The sequence below is a fragment of the Crocodylus porosus genome, unplaced genomic scaffold, assembly GCF_001723895.1.
Source record: "Crocodylus porosus isolate Cpor-Errol unplaced genomic scaffold, CroPor_comp1, whole genome shotgun sequence".
In the NCBI taxonomy this organism is placed as follows: domain Eukaryota; kingdom Metazoa; phylum Chordata; order Crocodylia; family Crocodylidae; genus Crocodylus; species Crocodylus porosus.
The window spans coordinates 33,451,708-33,472,129 of record NW_017728947.1 but is presented as its reverse complement, the minus strand read 5'-3'; the positions used below and the strand labels follow the sequence as shown (position 1 = coordinate 33,472,129).

At 45.0% G+C, this 20,422-nt stretch overlaps 1 protein-coding gene across 1 annotated transcript in view; it reads left to right on the top strand.

Annotated features, from left to right (window-relative positions):
* ABTB2 (ankyrin repeat and BTB domain containing 2) overlaps positions 1–20,422 on the top strand; it is a 189,482-nt gene that overhangs the window by 109,945 nt on the left and 59,115 nt on the right. Inside the window, exons 2-3 of the mRNA XM_019552142.1 lie at positions 10,814–10,960; positions 13,600–13,810. Coding sequence (XP_019407687.1) covers positions 10,814–10,960; positions 13,600–13,810 — 358 coding nt within the window. The remainder of the gene's footprint in view (positions 1–10,813; positions 10,961–13,599; positions 13,811–20,422) is intronic.

Here is a 20,422-nt window from a genome sequence, read left to right as displayed (position 1 = left end):
AGAATTAGGAAGAGAATCCAGGCATCCTAACCCTCGGGCCCCTGCTTTGCCAGTTAGATCATACTTTCGTTGGCAAATTAATTACGGTTTTGTTTCTTTTAAATTTTCTGCCACAAAGCGTGTGGCAAAAGTATACTGTCCTTTATAAGGCTTCCCTTCATTTGTCCTTTTTGATATTTACAGCTTTGTTGAAGGTTTGTCCTTTAATGGGTCTAATGGGAGTCTGAACGCAGGTGTTTGTAAAACCACAGAGATTTAATTTCAAGATGTAATGGTACTGCCTAACTCTAAAGTCCCTCAAACTTATCGCATGGAAATTCTGATGCCATGAATGCTGCTCAGGCACACTGCAGTGAGAGTGGCCTTATTCCTGGAGATGGTCTTTGGTGAGTGCGGTATTTTGGCTTGCACAGCACATCTAATACTTTCCAAGTAGCTGCAATGACTGCACTGGGAGGAACTTCCATTTCTTAGACTTCAGTAATATATTAAAGTCCTCTAGTCTTTTTTTCTAATGTGGTAAGGTAATAGCTAAAACACATTCTCAAAGGCATCTAAAAAAAAGGACTGTTTTGCAAACCCAGGTTAAAGCACCTGGTCATGCCATATCTCACGGTCTGGGTTAAGGAACTGTAGGACAGTGATCCTCAATTAAGGTTCCATGGTAATAATGGTAGTGTTAGCACTGTTAGGTCTGCAAATATGATTCAAAAGATAAACCGAGAGATTTTAAATAGGAACCTACAGGGTTAAAAACATTCTGACCTGTTGTAATTTCTCTTGAGTTTTTTGCAACAGAATTCCTCCATTATTTATCTGTAGTCATAAAGCAAGTGAAAACTAAGAGCTGGCATTTTCTGAGGGATACCTCAAGTCTGTCAAGGAGTGCTTCAAGTCTAAAATAGGTTGAGAACCACTACTGTAAAACAGTGATTCAAGGTCAGTCAGTTTCATGTGGGGAGCAGGAAATACACCTAGGGTTTTGAACTGGAAGACTCTGACTACTAGTGACCTGGATCCAACTGAGTGTGAGCTTGGCCAAAGTCACTTATCCTCATTATGCCTCTCTTTCCCCATCTGGAGATAATGCCACCCACCTTCCTGTAAGGGCACTGATACCCTCAGATAAAAGGCATTGTATGACTGTGAAGTATATTGATGGTTGTGATGATATGGGAATGTGCCTTGTTTCTACATCCCTTAAAATACCAACACAGGATATGATCTCATTAGATCATGTTAAATTAAGCAATCAGCATCAAGTGACAGGAGACTACCAGGCTGGACAGGAGACTTCCAAAGAATATCTAAGAAGTTGTACAAGTGAGACCAGTGACCCAATAAGCAAGAATCCTTTTGTCCGAGTCAGTACTGAACCCAAGCCCGGCTGTTGTGTTTCATCTGTTTTATCCATTGAATAAGATGTGGTAAAGAAGCTTTATTTGCTGATCACTGTGTAAAATCCTTTCTTTCTTAGCAGAATTCCCTACACCTTTAACCTCCCGCCCAACTCCAGCATTTTTAGTCTTTGCTTCTACTTCTCCAGCTGTTATTTGATGCTGGTGCAGAACAGCAGTGAGGTTCCATCTCAGAGGTGCTTGCATCTCAGGGCTGGGTGAGTAAATGTTGTAAGAAATAAAAATCATGCATTGTGCTTTATGACGGTGCAGTATTCATACCGGGCACAATTAGTTCCCTCAGACTACTGAGCCCTTTAAGGCTCTGTGCTGACTGACAATGGCCTTCTAGTTTTCCTCTGCCCAGATGCACACTGAATGTTAATATTAAGGATCCATGGAGCAGAAGACTTTGTATACTATCTGGCTTACATATTTATGAAGTATGAGCTATTGCAGTGATCTCTGGGGCTCACCCTCCCTGGAGGTTCAATGGATTTTCGGGGTTCTTTGACCTGGAGCTTTGGGGCATCCTTCTGCTTTCAGTCACATAAAGCCTGTTGATATTTGGCTAACATAATGACCCAGTTGTTTTCTATAAGACAGTACCAGTTCTTGATGATGCCTTATTTAAGCCCTAACAAGCCATGGTTGCTGATATTTTGTGTTTTGATGTAAGCATCAAGTACAATGATCCACTCATAAGACAAATTGCTCTGCCCAGGGCCAAATATAGTGCAGATGGACCAAATACAATCTTCCCTACAGTGCCATGCCAAGTACTTCCAGTTGTGACCTTCAACACCCACTGCTATTCCAGTCTTGGCTCCACCCTTTATCCAGCCATCCTATTCCTGGGTCTTGTGCACCACAGGCCTGCAGTTTCAGCTCTGAGTTTCTTTAAAGGAGGTTACTCATTGTGCCAAGTTATGTGTGTGAGAGGCTTATGGATTGTGGCTTGGTGGAGACAGGTATCCACAGACACTTAGTCGAAGAAAACAGAGCTCATTCTAATATATGGATGGCATGGGGTGATCACACCTCTACCTAGAGATGTCCAAAATGGAAATAAGTAGGACACTGGCTCCAACACAGAGAGCCTCCACTGAGCACTTGTAAAGGATGTGAGGGCCATAACCTCTGTCTATGCTGAAGCAACTGTCTCCCTTCCTCCCCCAGCCCTTGCTTGTCTCTCTTTCCTCATTTATTCTGAATTGCAGGTTGATTGTTCAATGTGGATGCTAATATATGTATCTAGTTTAGATTTCTCTTCCTGCTGACAAAGACATCCTGAATGATAGGTCTCTCGGCTTTGTAATCCCATTATGCAACACTGTTGTTCATTTACTGTAAGTTAGCTGTTATAAAACTGTTTTCCCATCACAAGCCTTTTGCCTAATTTCTGTCATCTTTGCAGGATGTTAAATAACTGTATCTGATCACAGAACCTGACAGGTTTATAGCTGTGCATGTTACAGGAGGAACACTGGTTTGGTTTCCTCTGGTGAATTGTGTCAGACTGATTCGTAGACCCTGGCTGTGATCTTGTCAGATTTCATAAAATTGAGCAGAATTGAGCTTTCCTAATATTGAAATGGGCTCCTACCAAGTCTAAAATTAGAGGCTCCTGGAAATGGCATTGACTCAGGCAGTGCTTTTTGCTATGAATCAGTACTGAAACAGCATTGTAACAAGGCATTACGAGGCATTGCACTGCTAGATGTCATGAGGAATAGAAATGAATGGCGGCCTCAAACACTCCTAGTTCTTTAGAATTCTGATACTTTGTGCACAAAAGGAAGGCTGATCTGCCATCCTAAGCAAAGCCAGCTGTGGCTTGATCAGGTTTTCTCAGGTGAAACTCTGGGACCAGGGAAGTCGCAGTGAATTTTGCCATTGACTTCAGTAGAACCAGTCCTTGTTTCTAAAAGCTTGCCTTTCTAGACCATAAATCAGTCCATAAGTGTCACTTCTGAGAATGTTCCACGTGGAAATGATCGTGAGCCAAATATTACAAAATTGTCTTGACACCCAAGACCGAAACCATGTTTCTTCCTTATTTCAGATCTTGCCAGTCCACTATACATTACTAATACTTTATTTATGGACATTTGCAATTCTGTACAGTATAGGAATTTTTAATGCTTTTTATTTCAGCGCATGTGTGCCTGCACTGTAGAAATTTTCATATGAAATTTATCATGTTTAAAGATGGGTAAATGGCTAGCTATGGCCCTCAGCTTGTGGAGGGCACCCAGTGCTTTGCAAAGTTTGCCTTTCAGTTTAATTTACTGAAATCACTTTTTGTTTCTTGTTGTTGTCCTCATTTGTATAACAGTAATGCTCATTCATGAACACCATTGTGCTAAGCTGTATACCAGTGCCTCTCAGTCTTTTTAGACTCAAGCCAATCCTCGATGAACTTGAGGGACCCCTCAGAAAATGCCAGCTCTTAGCCTTCATTTGTTTTTTGATTGTAGAAAAATAAATAGAGCAATTCTTCTGTTGCAAAAAACTCAGAAAGACCACAACAGGCCAGCATGTTTTTGACACTATGGAGTCCACTTTGAAACCTCTGGGTTTATCTTATGAATCATATTTGCACACCCTGGCTGAAAATCACTGTTCTATACAAACACAGGACAAAGTTAGATTCTGCCCCAGAGTTTGTTTGTGTTCTGGGCAGAGGTAATATATGTACAACGTATGTCATTTCATTAGCTTTTTCTGAAAGCGAGTTAAAGAACAACAGCTCTTCTTTTCCATAGTTCCTGATGCACGACCTGTCCACTAATGATCTAAAGCTTAACATATCCTGAGCAGAGCAGGATTGCATGTTGTTCTTTAAAGTCCCACCTTTATACCATCATGAAGTTAGTACCCTGTGCAGCTCCTACAAGGAATCCCAGAGGGCAAAAGTCCATTGTTTTTCAGATCAGTCTCATTGGCTCTTTGCCACTTCTGAGAGGCCCCATCTTAACCTCCAGACATCATGTAACTGTTTGGAAGCCCTCAAAAAGCTGACAAGCAAATTGCTGGAAAGTTTTCTCCCAGTATGAAGGATTTAGATTAAAGCAGCTGGTACTGAAATGGACTATAAGGTGCTATGGAGGTCAGACAACACTGAAAATCTTGCCATAGAAAGAAGTGAATGGTGATGGCTTGTCCTTTGCCATGAATGTTACAGGCAAATAACGTGAAGAATGTCATAATGGAAGATCAAGATTCAGAGACCTGGGGATTGAGCCCTCAAATCTTCAAACAAAATTCAGCCAAAACCTTTGAGTTTCACCCAGGCTTGGGTGTTGTCAAACCTTATCAGTCACCTGATTTTCATTTTAAACTGTAATTTTTCCCAGGTTTACTCAAAGCTCAGCCCAGAATTATCACAGAAATCATAGAGAAGTAGGACAGGAAGGGGCCTCCAGGGGTCATCTAGTCCAGCCCCCTGCCTAAGGCAGAATTATCCCTATCCAAACCAAACTACTTGTGAAGTCCTCAAAATCAGTGGCATAACTGGAGCAGCCAACCTGAGTATCAATGGGGGAGGCCAGGAAAAACAGCTGCTGCAGCAGCCACACAATGGCAACAACAGCACAGTGGCAACCAAAAGTTGCTGTTGCCCCAGGCACCTGGCCAAGTTGTTACACTGCTGTTCAAACCTGGCTTGATCCTTGTTTGTATTGGGCCCCTTGACATCAAGAGAAAATGACCTGCGCATTTTCTATGACTCTGCTTGTGCTCAGTGAACCACTAGCCCTAACTCCCAGGACCACTGCAACACCTCTAGGAGTTAAAATAGCTGAAAAAGTGAGCAATTCCCCCCTCCCTCCCCACCTCCTTTGGCCCAATGACTTTGGAAACATTTTCATTTGCTTTTAAAAAGCCTCGGATTGCAAACAACAATTTTAAAACCTTTAAACTGGCAGAATAAGTTCATTCTGAAGAACTGCTTGCTGGGACTCCACCTAGCCCCAGCTGCTTTTTAAGAGTATAAGCACAAAGAGCCCAGGAACAGGTTTCACTTATTAAGTGATGTAGAGTAAGCATCTCTTTTTATTTTTCATAGCTGCTATTTCAAAGGTTATGGGAATATAAAACAATGAATATTGGTCACCTTGCCTTGACTGCAAAACTCCAAAAGTGCCTTAAGTCAAGCTGTTGTTCGGGTGCTTGCTCTCAGATGTCTAAGCTAGGCATCTACTGCAGTTGTTGTGTACAGTTGGGACCTGTTCTGGTCCACGCTGAAATCAATAGAAAGATTTCTGCTGATTTCAGTAGGAGTTGGATCAAGTTCTTAATTTCTTTAGGAATAAAAAGCATTATTTCAGTTGCCAGAACACCCGGACATTGCCAGGATCAGGCATGAGTTGCACAAAAGAACCCATATAAAAATGTTTTAAGACAACAACATGTGCTACTGAATGGATCATTGTTGCATAGTAATTAAGAGCTGCTTTGTGTTGTTAGCTTGTGGGTGAAATGTGCCCTTGAAATTAATGCCAACTGCTGTTTTTATTTCCAGATTGCATACAGTAAGAAAGTGTCTGGGCATGAGTTAACCAAGTTGAATTTTGTTTTTCTTTAGCCTTGATCAAAACCAATGTAGCCACAAATTGAAGTGCATAAAACCAAATGCCAAATATAAACAGGCCCCAAGGAGTTAATAAGAACTAGTAACCTTTCATAATTATTTTGCCGTGTTACAGTATCTTATACATGCAACCCACAAAGCACTTTTGCCATCATTGCTTAAGCTGTACAAGACTTCTTGAAAATAAGGAAATGTTATAAGCTCCAGCTTATGGGTGTAGAAGCTGAGGCACAAGAGGTGAAGGAACTTGCTGAAGGTCATTTGGTGAGTCAGTGGCAAAGCCAAATATAGAACTCTAAACTCCTGACTTCTTGTTTGAACATGAGGAAAGAAAATCGAATTAGCTCTCAGAGGTGAGTCAAGAGTTCATTATCTGGCCTATTCGTAATATCACATCCCAGGGTTTTGCAAATGCATGTAGTGCTACCGAGTCAGAAGTACTATCAGCATCTCCAGTTTGAGTGCAATGTAGACACTACTTGGCTGTCTATGGGAAGTTTGTGAGAGGAGCAGCTGGCTGAGGGTCTGTTTTTCTGGTAGGTTTCACCAGTTCAGAAAAGTAGTCCATCATTTGATTGTGTCTGTGTTGTTGTTGCCGCAGGCCAATTCTAATATCAGCAGTAGCATATTGCAGTACAGTTGGCTCTGGCCATCATAAAAACCTTGTTTAACTCTTTTGAATTGAAAGACAGAAGTTCGGGATCTGCTCCTGGTGGGATCAATGCCAATGTACTCAATTTGGCTACAGATTACTCTGTGCCTCAGTTCCTCATCAGCAAAGTTAGAGAAGATAATACTTTCCTTCTCATCATAGTGATGGGAACTATGAAGCAGAGCTCTCCATTAGCATAGTGAAGTAATTATTGGAAGGCCCTTTCATAATGAGTTTGGGGGCATATTTGTTCTGTGGCCTCTTGAAAAGCAATGTGCAAAAGTGCTTATTCTCCCTATAGCCTCTGCTCAACTTCTGTGAAAGTATGCAATGCACCTGAAGCATTGTGGGCGACAACAAATAAGGCCTATGGGCATATATGTACTCATTGTTTTTCTATGAGGAAGGTCATGACTGCTTACTTGTGTATCCCAAGCCATATGTTGCTAGAAGGAGTTTGCAAGAATGGAGTTACATTGGGTTGAATTTAGGCTTTGGCTTCTGCCACTCAGGTCACGGAGCATTTGAAAAACTGGGGGAGTTGGGACATCTTACTCTCCAGCCCCTAAAGGAAGAGCACTAAAGCATTTCACAAGATGCTTTCTTCAGTACCAGGCTAAAAAGTAGGATTACTGGTTTGCAGGAAATTGGGGCGGGGGGTGGTGTTTGTTTTGGTTGTTCGGAATTTTTTTATTTTGGTTCAAATCAAATGAAACCCCAAAATTCTGAGAATCCCAAGAGTTTTGTTTCAAAAACACCAACACCTGATGTTCTGGCAACAACATATGTTCCTGAGACTTTGTAACTACCCAGTGAAATTGGCATGTTAGCAACAGTGCAACTAGCAAGAATGTCAAGTTTCACTGAGCACCTTTCAGGGCTTGCATTGCCTTTCAGGCTCCTGTTTCATGGCAGGGAGTCTTAAAATACAGACAATAACTGTCCAGAGCAGGGGTTCTTAAAAAATTGTAGGGGGTGTGGAGAACTGATGTGGCTAGTAATGTGGCCTATAAATGCTCCATGCATGCTCAGCCACAGCACAGCATGCAGGTGGCCAGGAGCATAGCCCAGCAGCATGGACAGCTGCTGGGTCTCGCTGGTAAGTCTGTTGTGAGGGGAGGGGGAGCAGATCAAGGCCGAGGGTGGGGCTGGGGCAGGGGCTTCCCAGCCAGGGTAGGGCGCAGGACTAAGCTGCGCCCCGGGCACCCTGCGAGGGTGTTGGTCCAGGCTGTGCTTGGGGTGGGCAGCACGGGGAGGGGGTCTAGAGGGGCTTCAGTGAATTCTGGAGTGGTTGCAGACCCTCCTATAGCCCCCGCCCAGTGCTTCTGTTACCTGCCCTGAGCAGTCTGGCCCAGCCCCAGCCTGCAGCAGAAGCCCGCCCCGTGTGCAGATCTGACACGTCCCCCCGCATGCCCTCCCAGGGTGCATGCGGCGGCGGGACCTCCCCACGCACACTCCTCCCACAAGCCACTCGCAGCTCCGTCCCACACTCTGCCTCAGCTGTGTAGCACCTGCCCTTGGCCCAGCCCTACTCCCTCCTTCACCATGGTGGCCTTGATCTGCCCTCCCCCCTTCCCCTTAAAAACAACAAAAAAATATGAAAACGTACATGAGCTGAAACTTTGAGACAGAAGGGGTCCACTTGTTTAAAAAGGTTGAAAACCCCTGATCGAGAGCCATGGGCCCTGGCTCCCTGCACTGGGGCCACTGACCTTAGAAGTGTACAGTACTAAAGCATCAATCAGTCTGCTTGCTGGTGCTGCCGCAAAGCTATCAAACTCAGAAGTGCAGAGTCCTCATGCCTGAAGCCAACTGCATGGCAGGGCTGACCTAGGGGCATGCTGGCAGAAATCCAGGGAGGGCTCCCTGGGATACTTCAGTCTCAGTGTATTGGCATTTTTGACAAAACTTTGTTTCATCAAAGTGTTTCTGACCAGTTCTGCTTTCTTGTCCTGTCTTCAGATGGATGGGTTGATGGCTGCTGAGTAATGGGCTGTTAGTGACACTATACCTGTCAGTAATGAAAAAGATATCCATTGCTAAACAAACAAGAAAAACATTTTTAAAATGTTATTGTTATGTAGGTGCTGTACTGATATGAAAGCTACTGAGATCAATAGAAAACTCCCCATAGACACTTATGAGTTTTGGATTAAGCTCAAAAGGCTTATTTGCTTTCAAACACAAGGGATACATCTCTCCCATTCAAGGAAGGAACTGGACCCTAAATATTGTGCCATCTAATACTTCTAATACTACTATCCTTTTTGGGTGGACAGAAGCAACTTTTCCGTGGCAGGAATACATCACCCTTTTTTCCATGTACTCACAGCATCTGCCCAACTATAGCCTGAAAAGCTTAGGAAACATCATTGATTTCCCTGCCCAGCTTCAATCATGCTGCAAAGTTCTTATTTATTTTTCATTCCTTTTTTTTTTAAGAGGACAGAATCAGTTGAAGCCAGTTTAGAGAGAAGTCTCCTCCAGATTTTTTGTTTGCCCTGCCTGTTTCATTAATGTAACTGCCAGTTTCTGTTTTTACCTTTGCAGGGTTGTGTGCCTTCTTTTGACAAATCAGCCCATTTTCATTCTTCCACTGCCATAAATTCAACCCATATGTTTTAAAACTTTCTTTCATAGACCTTAACTCAGAAAAAGGAAGTGATCTCAGGCTCTGTGTGCGGAACTACAGAGTTTTCAGCAAGCTGTTCCAGGCTGCATGTGTTGCTTCTATTAATTCTTAGTGCTTCGGCTTCCTAATTATTCAGATTACAGAAACCGTTGCCAGGGGTTTCTCTGTTAGCTAACAGTGATGTACAGTGCAGGACCACGGCAGGATAAATCATTCCCTTATCCTTAAAATGTCCAGGAAGTTCTTGATACAGCTGTTGGCTTTGCCACAGGGCAGGATGTAAAGAGGATGTGAGCATGGTAAAGGAGATCAGTTCTGAGTAAAATTTTGAAAGAAAACATCAAAACAAAGGCAAAGATCTCTCCTGGTGTGGTGCAGTTCAGTTGGCAATTTCCTGCTTGATGGGGAGGCACAGGACTGAAATGACAGGAGGTGGCTGCAGATGGGCAATGACGTATTCTCCATACCTACAGCCAGAGCAGTTGAGGGCTCTGCAGGTCAGAAGTTAAATGCATTCTCAGAGGTGTGTGAGGGACCAAAGATTAAATTGCTTAGAGTGCCACAGCTCAAGGTTGAGAAGTATTGACAAGAGTTGTCTCCCAGGCCTAGAATAGCAAGAAATGCATTAGGACTGAGGTACATTTGCTACAGTTCTTTGATGGACTGAAGATCCTGGTGCAGTGGCTGTTTCCTGTGAATGCGTGGTCAGAAACTGCCTGCATTACATCGGGCTCTGGACGGTACTTCCACTCCTGCAATTCCATTAACTCCAAACTCATTCAGTGTGTCCCTGATTTGTTTAAGGCTAAAAGAAGCGATGCTGAGAGAAACTGCTTGCACATTAGGGGTATGACAGTTATTTTACATCCATGCTTAATTGTGCAAAAAAGTGAAATGATTATTTTTAATTTTCTAGTTGGGTCATTTAAAGAAATGAATAAAAATGGCTTAGTCGGAAACTTATTTGCAAAGTCAGCTTGCAAACCCACAGGTGTAGATTTTGCATCTCCAGGTGCTCACACATGTAACCACCTAACTCTCTGTGTTCAAAACTGCATGCAGATTCACAAACCAGGTCATTTATGCAAAATATGCAGAGACTCTGTGGGAGCTGTTCACCTCTGATGGAACTGAAGACATGCTCCTCACCCCTGAAAAGAAGCCATTGTATCTAAGGAACTGATTAAAGTTCTGTACAGGCAGCCTGAGCTCACACAGCCTGTTACTACATACAGTGTTTTAGAGACTTCTTTTGCATCCCAAAAGCTATCATTGTAATTGTGTTTTAAGTGCAGTTTGTTTCCAGGCTGCAGCCAGTATCTGGGTTTCTCCTGAGAGCCCAGTAGCCCAGCTTCTGCCCTACTAATGTTAATTGACAGCACTAATTGGTGTGGTTTGAACTGTTCAAAAGGCCTTTTGAGTACTCTAGCTGTGAAAGCAGTATTCAGATTCCCCACTGCCATTCCAAATGCAGAGGGTCCTGCTTTCCTACCATTTGGGTCCTCATCTGTAATGGGCTTGTTCTTTCCTCTCCCTAGGTGTACTGTCCCTGCCTGCCTACTTTAGCCCTTACAACGATGGCTCCATATGCAGTGATGGACGGGCTGATGCTTATGCCCAGCTGGAACTCCGGACTTTAGAACAGTCGCTCTTGGCGACCTGCGTTGGAAGCATCTCAGAACTGAGTGAGTTTCAGATGTAATTGTTCATTTAAATAAAATCTGAGGTCTGTTCGCATAGAAGCCAGTGGGCATCTTGCCATTACTTTCAATGTGAGCAGTATCAGCCCTACACTGTATAAGACTTGATTGTTTCAGAATGCCATCCATGGAAATCAGATTACTCCATTTGAATGTTTTATGCTTAATTTGCTTTGGAGATCCCTAAAATGTGCCCTTTCCAGCATTTTGCTACTTAATGGCTTCAGTGTTAGTGAAGGGTTTGCTGCATTTTCCCATCAAAGTACCTGAGATCCCATTCATTGTTCTACTCCTGGAGAACTGAATTGGAAGTCCTCAGCCATGTGGCCAGGAAGTCCCAAGCCAGCAATCCCCAGAGCACCGGTGTTACAATAAATTTGGTAGACTTATTTTTGTTAACAGAGCCTATCTTTTGAGCCTAAACTACTTGACAATGCCCTTTTAAGGTAAACGCAAATGGTTTGTTTCCCTGGTCTGTTTTTTCCCTCTGCAAAATGTCCACTGCCATCAGTTTCCATCATCTGAATGCTAATGAATGTCAGTAGCTGGCCCAGAGCTTGTGGGTTTCACCATTTATTTTGCAACCTGCCTTAATTTGAGGTTTTTCAAATTCCTTTAACACACCTCTATTTATCCTGGAACACAAGAGAGCATTTGTAGCTTTAGTCCATGATTGAATGCAGCTTCCTCTCTCCCTCTTCCCCAGTCCTTGCTTTGGCCAGCTTGGTCATTGCATCTAGTGAATGGCTCTCCTGATACAGTCACCTACTGATTATAAAAAATGCGGACTTGTAGGTTGCCAAAAACATTGGGAGGGGGAGTGCAAGGGTTGAGGGAATGTTATTCTGCACTGAAAATTTGAATTCCAGACGCTTCTTTTTTATAATCATATGGGCTTCCGAGCTAACACTGATGCTACAAGATTCATGAGATTATTTTAAGAAGGTTGAGATCCATGGAAAGATTCAGGAGCTACAGAAGTAAAAAAGCAGAGACATTAGGAGGTTTTTCCACTCTGGAGTCTGCCCTTAAAATAAATTTACTATGTGACAAACGAGTGATACAACCCCACGTTGCAAAGAGAGGTTTTAACACCCCATTGATCTGAATTGTTAATAACATTGTAATGCTCAGACATATAGTAGCTATGTATTTTTCCTGAGCTGTGTAAAATCAGTTCCTAAAGGGTTCAGCTACAGGTTGCCTAGTAAACTTAGTCTTCCTGTTGTTAGATGTATGTGGATCAGCATCATCTTAAGAATTGTAAGGAAGAGCTGGAGAGGGAGTTCACCATTTGTGTGGCTAAGTTCACGGCGCCTTCTCAGGAACCAGCTTTGCGATGCTAGTGGCTGTTTCAGTCCCATCCTTTCCCAGAATTGTAACCATAGAACACAATGGCCTAACATTTCCTGCAAGTGTTTTAGAAGTTTCTCCTAGGGAAAAATAGATGCTGTCTGTGTATAGTGTTCTGTAGCCCTGGTTCACCAGTGGTATGGCAGGAACACTACTGTAACAGGAGGGTTTGAGGGCTTTACTGTAAGACTACTAAATGCTTTGTGGTAAAAACAGGGTAAATAGGATGTGCTTCAACCAAGGGGCCACAACAGAACTCTCAGGTGTTATATAGCCAAAGGCTCATGCTGCAACCACAGGGCTTCAGTAGCTCTGTGGTCTTTTGGGAATGAAGCCATGGAAACCTCTGCCCGTTTTCAGGGGTCTGTGTTAGAACCTTCTCTGTATAACAGCTGGGTAATAGAGGCTTCTTTCCCTTTCCCAGCCACATGGTCATTGAGTTGCCAGTGTTGTGACACAGAGGAAGGTTGGCCAGGTTTCAGGATCCCAGAGGACTTGAGCAATTCAGAAAGTGGGAGGTGCTTTCCCCTTGGATGGAGCCTTTCTCGAGAATGAAGGGCACACCTCCAGCAGTGTCTGTCCAGATCAAACAAGATAAAGCCTGACTCATTAATAAAGGAGCTGGGTTTTGTCACCCCTTGGGAGGAATCTGCAGGGAGAGACGAGTGCAGACAAGAGAAACGGGCCCTGACAAGAAGGGTCTTCCAGACAGAATACAGGCTCCCTCTGCCACCTCTTTCCCTGTGAGAAGACCCTGAGGAAAGAAATGGGTTTGGCTAACCTCAACAGAGGGAACATCCAGCCTCATAACACCTGAGGAATGGGAGACAGGAGCAAAACACCTGCATTGATGCTGCCTTGCTTTCTCCTTGCATAAAGTAGGCCTGTGACCTAGTGCTAGCCAAGAATCTTGTTAGTCAAAATCTGTCAAGAAATACTGGTACATGTGACAGTAGGGAGAAGGATTAATATGAAACAGCATTTACATAGGAAGGAAATCCTTGTGAAGTCATTAGGCAGATACCAGCTGACAGGCATAGTAACCTAGATAGTAGTTTAATTCTACCATTGTCTAACTAATAGCTAGGGAATTAAATTTCCACTGCAGTAATCTATAAGGTGTCAGGTCTGAAGCCCACATTTTGACTTAGGGGAGGAAAAATAATAATTGCACACAAAGGAAGTTTCAGTCATGAAGTTAGGTTTAACTGAGTGGATCCTGGAGGAGCCTTCAGAAATCCTATTCCTTTCTCCTCTCTTCTTTTGAGCAGGTGACTTGGTATCACGAGCAATGCATCACATGCAGTGTCTGAACACCCTCCGCCCTGGTATGAGCCCTGTTCGGCAAACCAGGCAGCAGCAACCCATCATCTGGTCTCCAGATGCCCTCCACACCCTCTACTATTTCCTACGCTGTCCTCAGATGGAGTCCATGGAGAACCCCAACCTGGATCCACCAAGAATGGCCCTGAATAACGAACGGTAGGGAACTCTGTTAACAGCCCGGAAGCCAGCTAACAGAGCCGCCTTTGCAAAAAAGCAGAGGTGGATTAAGATTCATTGGAGCTCTGGGTCCAGGGCTCTCCCCGCACAGCCTGCCTCCCCGACAGACCCTGCCCTGCAGCCAAGTACTCTGTCCCTGGCCAGTGCAGTGGGAGGAGCAGCCAGAGCTGGATGTGCTGCCCCTCAGGCCTGGGGGAGGAGCCACAGCTGCCACCACTCATAGGTCTGTGCTGGAGCTGGAGCCTGGAGCCAATCAGGCAGGACCCCACACAACATCACCCTGTGTCTGGGGAGCACCAGGGGTGCAGGACCACTGCCCTCTGGGTGCATGCAGCGTGGACCGAGCTCTGAGGGTGGTCCCTCACCCCACTAAAGCTGCAGCAGCACCTGGCAAATGCGAAGGATCATGGCTGGGCCAGGTCAGAACCTGCCTGTGCTGGGGCCACCCAACTCTGCTCCCTGCCTCCATCGGCTCTGGATGCTCCCAGAGCTCTGGCAGGGTTGTGCCCTGCCTTCCGTGCCCTGTCTAGTATCTGGTAGCCACAGCCTGCTGCATCCTGCATGCCCGGCCCAGCCTCACCCGGCCACCAGTTTTGTCCACGCCGAGCTGCCTCCCCTCCCCCTGTGCCTGCCCTCTAGGCATCTGGGGGCCCGGGGCCCAGCTAGCCCATGCGTTAATCTGTGTATGCAAAACAACCAGTGCATATGTGCAGTACAGTCAGTTTTGCAAAGTTCTGTCTGTCAGGCATCAGCTATTCCTGTGGCGTAGCCAGTTTATGTTGTTGGCCTTGCCAAGTTTACAAAATGTTGGAATTGGAGTTGGGAAGCAAGCTGCTTTCTCAGACAGTCTTTCCAAGCAAGGCATATACTATATATTGCCAGCGTGGCTTGTCTCAAGATGTTGCCAGGAGTCTATGTGGTTGCCTAAAGCAGTAAAGACCTTACCAAAGAAAACGCTACCTTCTCAATAACAGCAATTAATGATCGTTGTCGTTCTTGGGAAGAGAAGTTCCATTTGAACTGGAAAGGATTTACAATTCCCCCCCTTCTGGGGGCTAACTTCAGTTGCTGTTAGGTGTCTAGTACATGGGGAAATTTACACAAGGAGCCAGTAACCAACAAAAATGCAATGGGTTGCTCTTTCTCATGCCAAGAAGTACCTGAGTCTCAGCAATAGTCCAGTTATTAGAACTGGAAATTTTCCAGCAGAACGTTTTTCCATTGGAAACCTCCCTGGCTTCCTGTGAGCTCATCCATGTCCTCAGTCTGCCCAGTGGGGAGCTGACAGTCTGGCAGTCCTGGGATCCCAGCCTCCAAGCTTATGGCTTCTGTGCAGCCTGGGTGCTCAAGGCTTGCCCATCTTCTACTTCAGGAAGTTTGTCTTGCATTAGCAGGATCTCTTGGCTCTCAGGACTTTTTAGCATCTCCGTTCCAGTCCCATTTCAAAAACTATCCTGAAGTGGAAATGGGATTTTATGACCAGCTCTCCCCATTTCATACATTAGGGTGGGGTGCAGGGGAATTGCTACTGTTAGCCTGGCAGAATGCCAGTCAGATGGCTCTCTCTGTACTTTTCCTAGAGGCCATCTGGGGCTGGGAAGCATAAAGGGGCTGTGGGTGTTGCAGCATGACTCCCAGAGAAAATGGCTGCATCCTCAGAATGAAACCACAGGACCCATGGCAGGGAGTGGAGTCAGGGAAAGACAACACCTGCCACAGCTTTGTAAATCCCATGGCCCCTCCTTCAGCACCAGTGTCCCCTGCTGACTGAGAAGTCATCCCTCTGCTGAGCTGTGGCAGATGTTCAGGGCCATGAAAGTCAGCTGCACAAAGCAGTCAGTGAGAGAATCTGGATAGACTCTCAGTGAAATGGGTTTTACTTACACAAACCAGGCCTAGAATGAGGGTGATTAAGCCACTTGCAGAACTAGCTTTTCTTCCATGTGTCAAGGCCCACGCTGAATCTCAAGCATGGGCACTAGTGAAGGCCCAAAAGCAGAGAGAAAATTCTCTGGCTCTTTCTCCCCACTGTCTCTACATGCAACCTTGCACGGTCCAAAAGGGACAACTTGAATGCTAAGAACTTGGCAAATTGTGAATAACAGTGCTCCCTTCTGATGCCTTCCCTCAGAATTTGCTTTAGCATTTCAATCTCATGCTCTTACCTAAGGAAAATAGAACAAGGATTGTGAAAATGGAACAGTTGTGAACTTGCAATTTTTCTTTTTTACTTAGTCAAAGGTAATTTCCAGTGTCCTTCCTTCAAGGTCAATGTAAAATCACCTTAATAACTTCAGCATGAAACAAATTCAGTTGTATATTGTTCAGAAATAAGCCTTCCCCACTCAGCTCTTGGCTGGTGCCTCCATGCCTCTCTCTCTCTGTCCCCAGCCCTGACATAAGAAACATGGCACTTCTCTCCTCGCAGATGGCTGAGAACATGATAATCCATTCACTCACTCCCATCGCTTCTTGAACTGGTGCTGCTGCCTGACCCAATTCTTGTTAGCCAGGCTGTCACTGGCACTGCTAGCCAGACCTCATTCCCAAAGACCAAAAGTGGTTTCAATGACATTGGCCAGATACAGTTGCGCCCACCAATTAGTTGGTAGATCCAGCCCACCAACTAATTGAATCTGGCCAGCAGGGAGTGCCTGCCAATTGATTCAGTCCAGCCTGCAGCTGCCCCCGCAGTGCTCTATGTGGGGCTGAGCCCAGCCCAGAGTAGTCTGCACCATGGTCCAGCCTGTACCTACTGGCCCAGCCCTGGCCAGCGCACACAGCCTCCAGCAAGGCTACTCCTAGTGTGGCTGCAGCTGCCTGGGTGCTGCTTTGCACCCCTCACCTCCAGTGGCGGCTCCTCCTCCTCTTGCTGCATTGCTCCAGGCCAAGAGGAAGCTTCAGCCAGGCAGCTCTTACACCAGCACATGGGGTTCTGGCTTCTGGCCACTCAGCTACCTGAAAGGGTGGGGGGTGCTTACGTGGCCTGCATCAAAATCAAAACTCCTTATGTTTTATGGGCAATTATTGGGGCCTGGGGCTACAGATGTAGCTACATCTTCCTGTCACTTATCCTCAGTCTTTCCTGGTTGGTCATACCAACATTGTTGTATCATATATCAGGTTAAATTATAAATTCCTCAGTGCGGAAGTTATCTGTTATTTATTTATACTATGTATATCCTGCCCTTCCTAAGAAAGGCTTAGGGCAGCTCACAGTAAGAGAAACAGACACTTAATAGGGCAACTAGATTAAATGAAACAAAATAACAGAATAAACCAACCTGAAGCAGAAACCTGCCAGACAGCATCTCAGCCCAGTTTTGGTTGCTGTCCAAACAGAAAGGTCTTGCAGTGCTTCCAAAAGTTGTTTGGGCTTGGGCTCTAGTGGGGCTCAAGAGGGAAGGAATTCCAGAGCTTAGGAGCAACTTCTCCCATGTGTTTTTGCCAGGTGGACTTGGTATACTAATTGTGCTTGCAGGACCCTGCTCTCAGCTAGCCTTAGGGTCCGTGATGGGGCATAGGGGAGAAGCTGCTCCTTTAGATGCGTATGACCCTGTGTCAGCACAGTCCTTATTCGTCCTATCCCTCCTGGCTACTGACAGCCATATCTAAGGGGGCCCTCAAATTCCCTGGCCCACCAACTAATTGTACCAGATGAAATGGGTTTGTTGGCCGGATTCAAACCATGGGCCATGTTTAACACCCCTGGTGTAATAGCAATGAGATTAAGTTAGGGGTATATCAGGTTTCCTTAAAGCAACTTTCAGCTAGATCATGATGTAGATAGTTCGTATGAAACACAGGAAGAGGTTCAGATGTATCACAGAATCATAGAAAAGTAGGGCTGGAAGGGACCTCAGGAGCTAATTTAGTCCTCTTCTGAGACCACTGGCTTGGACACTGTCACTCCCTACCCCAAGGAAGATGTTTGCTGTACAAGAGAGTAAAAGAGCTATTATGGGGTGTGATCTTGTCTGATGCTGGGCACTTTCAATTCTCCTTGTACTCAGTAGGGGAGCCACCAGACTCATTGCAGGCTTTCTTTCTTGCTGAACCAGGGGAGGGTGGGTAAGCAGTCTCTGCTCTGTTTTATTCCTTTCAGAACAGCTCAGCGGAGAGGGCAGCAGAATACTGTTTGATGTGGGTTAAACAAATGCAGCCCCAGCCTCCCACATACATGCTTCTTCCCAGGATTTCAGGTCTGCGTGCTAGAAAAAGCCATGTCAAAATACCTTTGTGTAAGCCTAAGCTCTATTTTATGTTTAAGTTGATGTGAGATGCTATACCATCAGGCTGAGGAAATATTTTCTGCCTGCAATTATGACTGAGACTGAGATAGATAAGTAATTAAAAGTAATGTAACACACAAAAAAAAAAAAATTCTTGCCTTAAAACAAAAACATTGGCCTGAGAATAGCAGGTTGAACAAACTGCTTCCAAGCTTGGATGGACCCTAGGAGTTGCATTTGATCTGAGCCTTCAAGAGGCCGAGAAACTTGCACTGCCAGATGCATCAACCACAACACAGTCACCCTACCTTGAATCTGTTCCAACCTGTATTTGTATGCATCTTACCACACTGATCCATATCCACAGTATTCAGCATGGCCAGTGAGGTAAATATTGCGGGGGGCCCTTTGTACACAAGATTCTGTTCATCTATTTCTAGCTAAGAGGAAAAGAAAGTTGAGGCTGAGCAAGTGCTTGCCAGGTGTGTTGTGATGGACGAGGGCATTGATTCACCTACTGTGACTTGGCAGAGCTGTGTAGCCAGCTCTTTTCTTCTTTACTGCACTGTGCTAGATCAGCTTCACACTCTGATTTACTCTATTGTGCATTTATAGTCTCTCTGGAATATGTTTTTGATGTGTACTGCAACCCCAGACGGTTCCCTAATGAAAAAGTCTCAGGCACAAACCAGGACAAGAATGGTAAAGTATTTTGCAGTTATTTGCGCTGTGCAAAATCTGTCAATGTGAAAAAAGAACCCCCCCCAATTTAGCAGGGGAAGCAATAACTCCTGGAGCTATGGGCCTAGTATCCAAAGTCTGATTTGATTTCTGAGCACGCATTTACTTTAATAGGAACTACACTACCTCAGTCCTGTGTTGAGATCTACTCAAGCATTATAACCTATTATTTATTTGCTTAGTACATGAAACTTTTTGTTGGCACTCAGCTTGTGCTGTAAAAATCCCTGCAAGATTAGGGTGCTTTCCTCTGATGTCAAGGAATCTGGAATTCCCTTTCCACAAACCATCTCTGAGGGAGAATGTCATGTCAGAGCTGTCCGAATGGCACCAAAAAGACTGTCTCACACCTCAAATGTAGCTGAAATACACAAATGCAGCATCCTCTAGTAAATGCATCCTGCGTGCTCAGGGTATATGAATTTACAAAGAAAAATTATGAAAGGGCAGCATAAGGGTAGAGGCACTTCTGAACAAAGGTGGCCTGTGAACATACAAACTGTGCACATCTTTGTCCGTGATGCCTACCTCAGCTGCCAAAAAGCTGAGATGGAAAGTGGTGGCAGTAACTGAAAGACTAGGGAGGTTAGAGCCATACAGGAGCAAGAGCATGGGAGCTTCTCTCTGTAAATTGGCATGTTGAAGCTTGTTGGTCAGTGCTCAAGTTCTGTGTGGTCCAAATTCCTGTCCAAAGGCAAAAGGCACTGGGAAAGTGGCAGTGAAGAAACTGAGTGTTAGAGAAAGCACAGGAGGCCTCAGTGTCACTGGAATATTTTCCACGTGGATCACAGCTGTTTGCAACATAGCCCGCCGTGGCCCACTTGGAACCCCATACCAGCCTTATTTACTGCCCAGGCAGTAGCCAGCTGTTTCATGGTGTGGGCAGGGACGCCTGAGGAGGTATTTTGCAATCTATAAAATGCCACGCCTGTGCAAAACTGGAGTTAACCCACAAGGCCAAGCCCTTAGATAGGAGTAAACATCTTCACCTAGCAACAAATGCCTGTCTGCCTGAGGGGGTCAGAGCTGGGAAGCATCATTGCAGAACATATCTGTCTTAGTCACAGGGCACTGATATCTCTTGGGTTTTCCAGAGATCCCACAGCAGACAGCATACTTTCAGCATGAAAAGCAAGCAGAGGTGTGGCTGTCGCTACATACTCCTGTCCTGGCTTTTTCCCATTGCTCACATGGGTATGGCTCAACAGGCAGTGTTCTGCATTTTCATATCCCACTCTTGCAACCAGGTGTGTACCAGCACTGAGACTAGGGGGCACTGCTCTATGGCCTAGGCCCTTCCCGTGTTAAGCCAGCTTCTTCTGCGTCTGCGGAAGAATCACCAGGTGGGATTCAAGGAGCTGATTTTTTTTCAAAGGAACAGTCAATAGTTTTAGTAACTGGTCAACTCCCTGTCCCAGTACATGGGATAGAGCTGATGGAACAGCTCTCTCTCCTTCCGTAAAGCTCGAAGTGCTCTACAAATATGTGGCATTAGCCCTCGTTATTTTTAAATTACATTTTAGTCCTGTCTCATACTGCGAGTAAAGCTGTATTGTGGGAGCTTTATGAACTGTCCAGACTGCATGAGTGCCATGTTTTACACACTGTCTGAAATTGT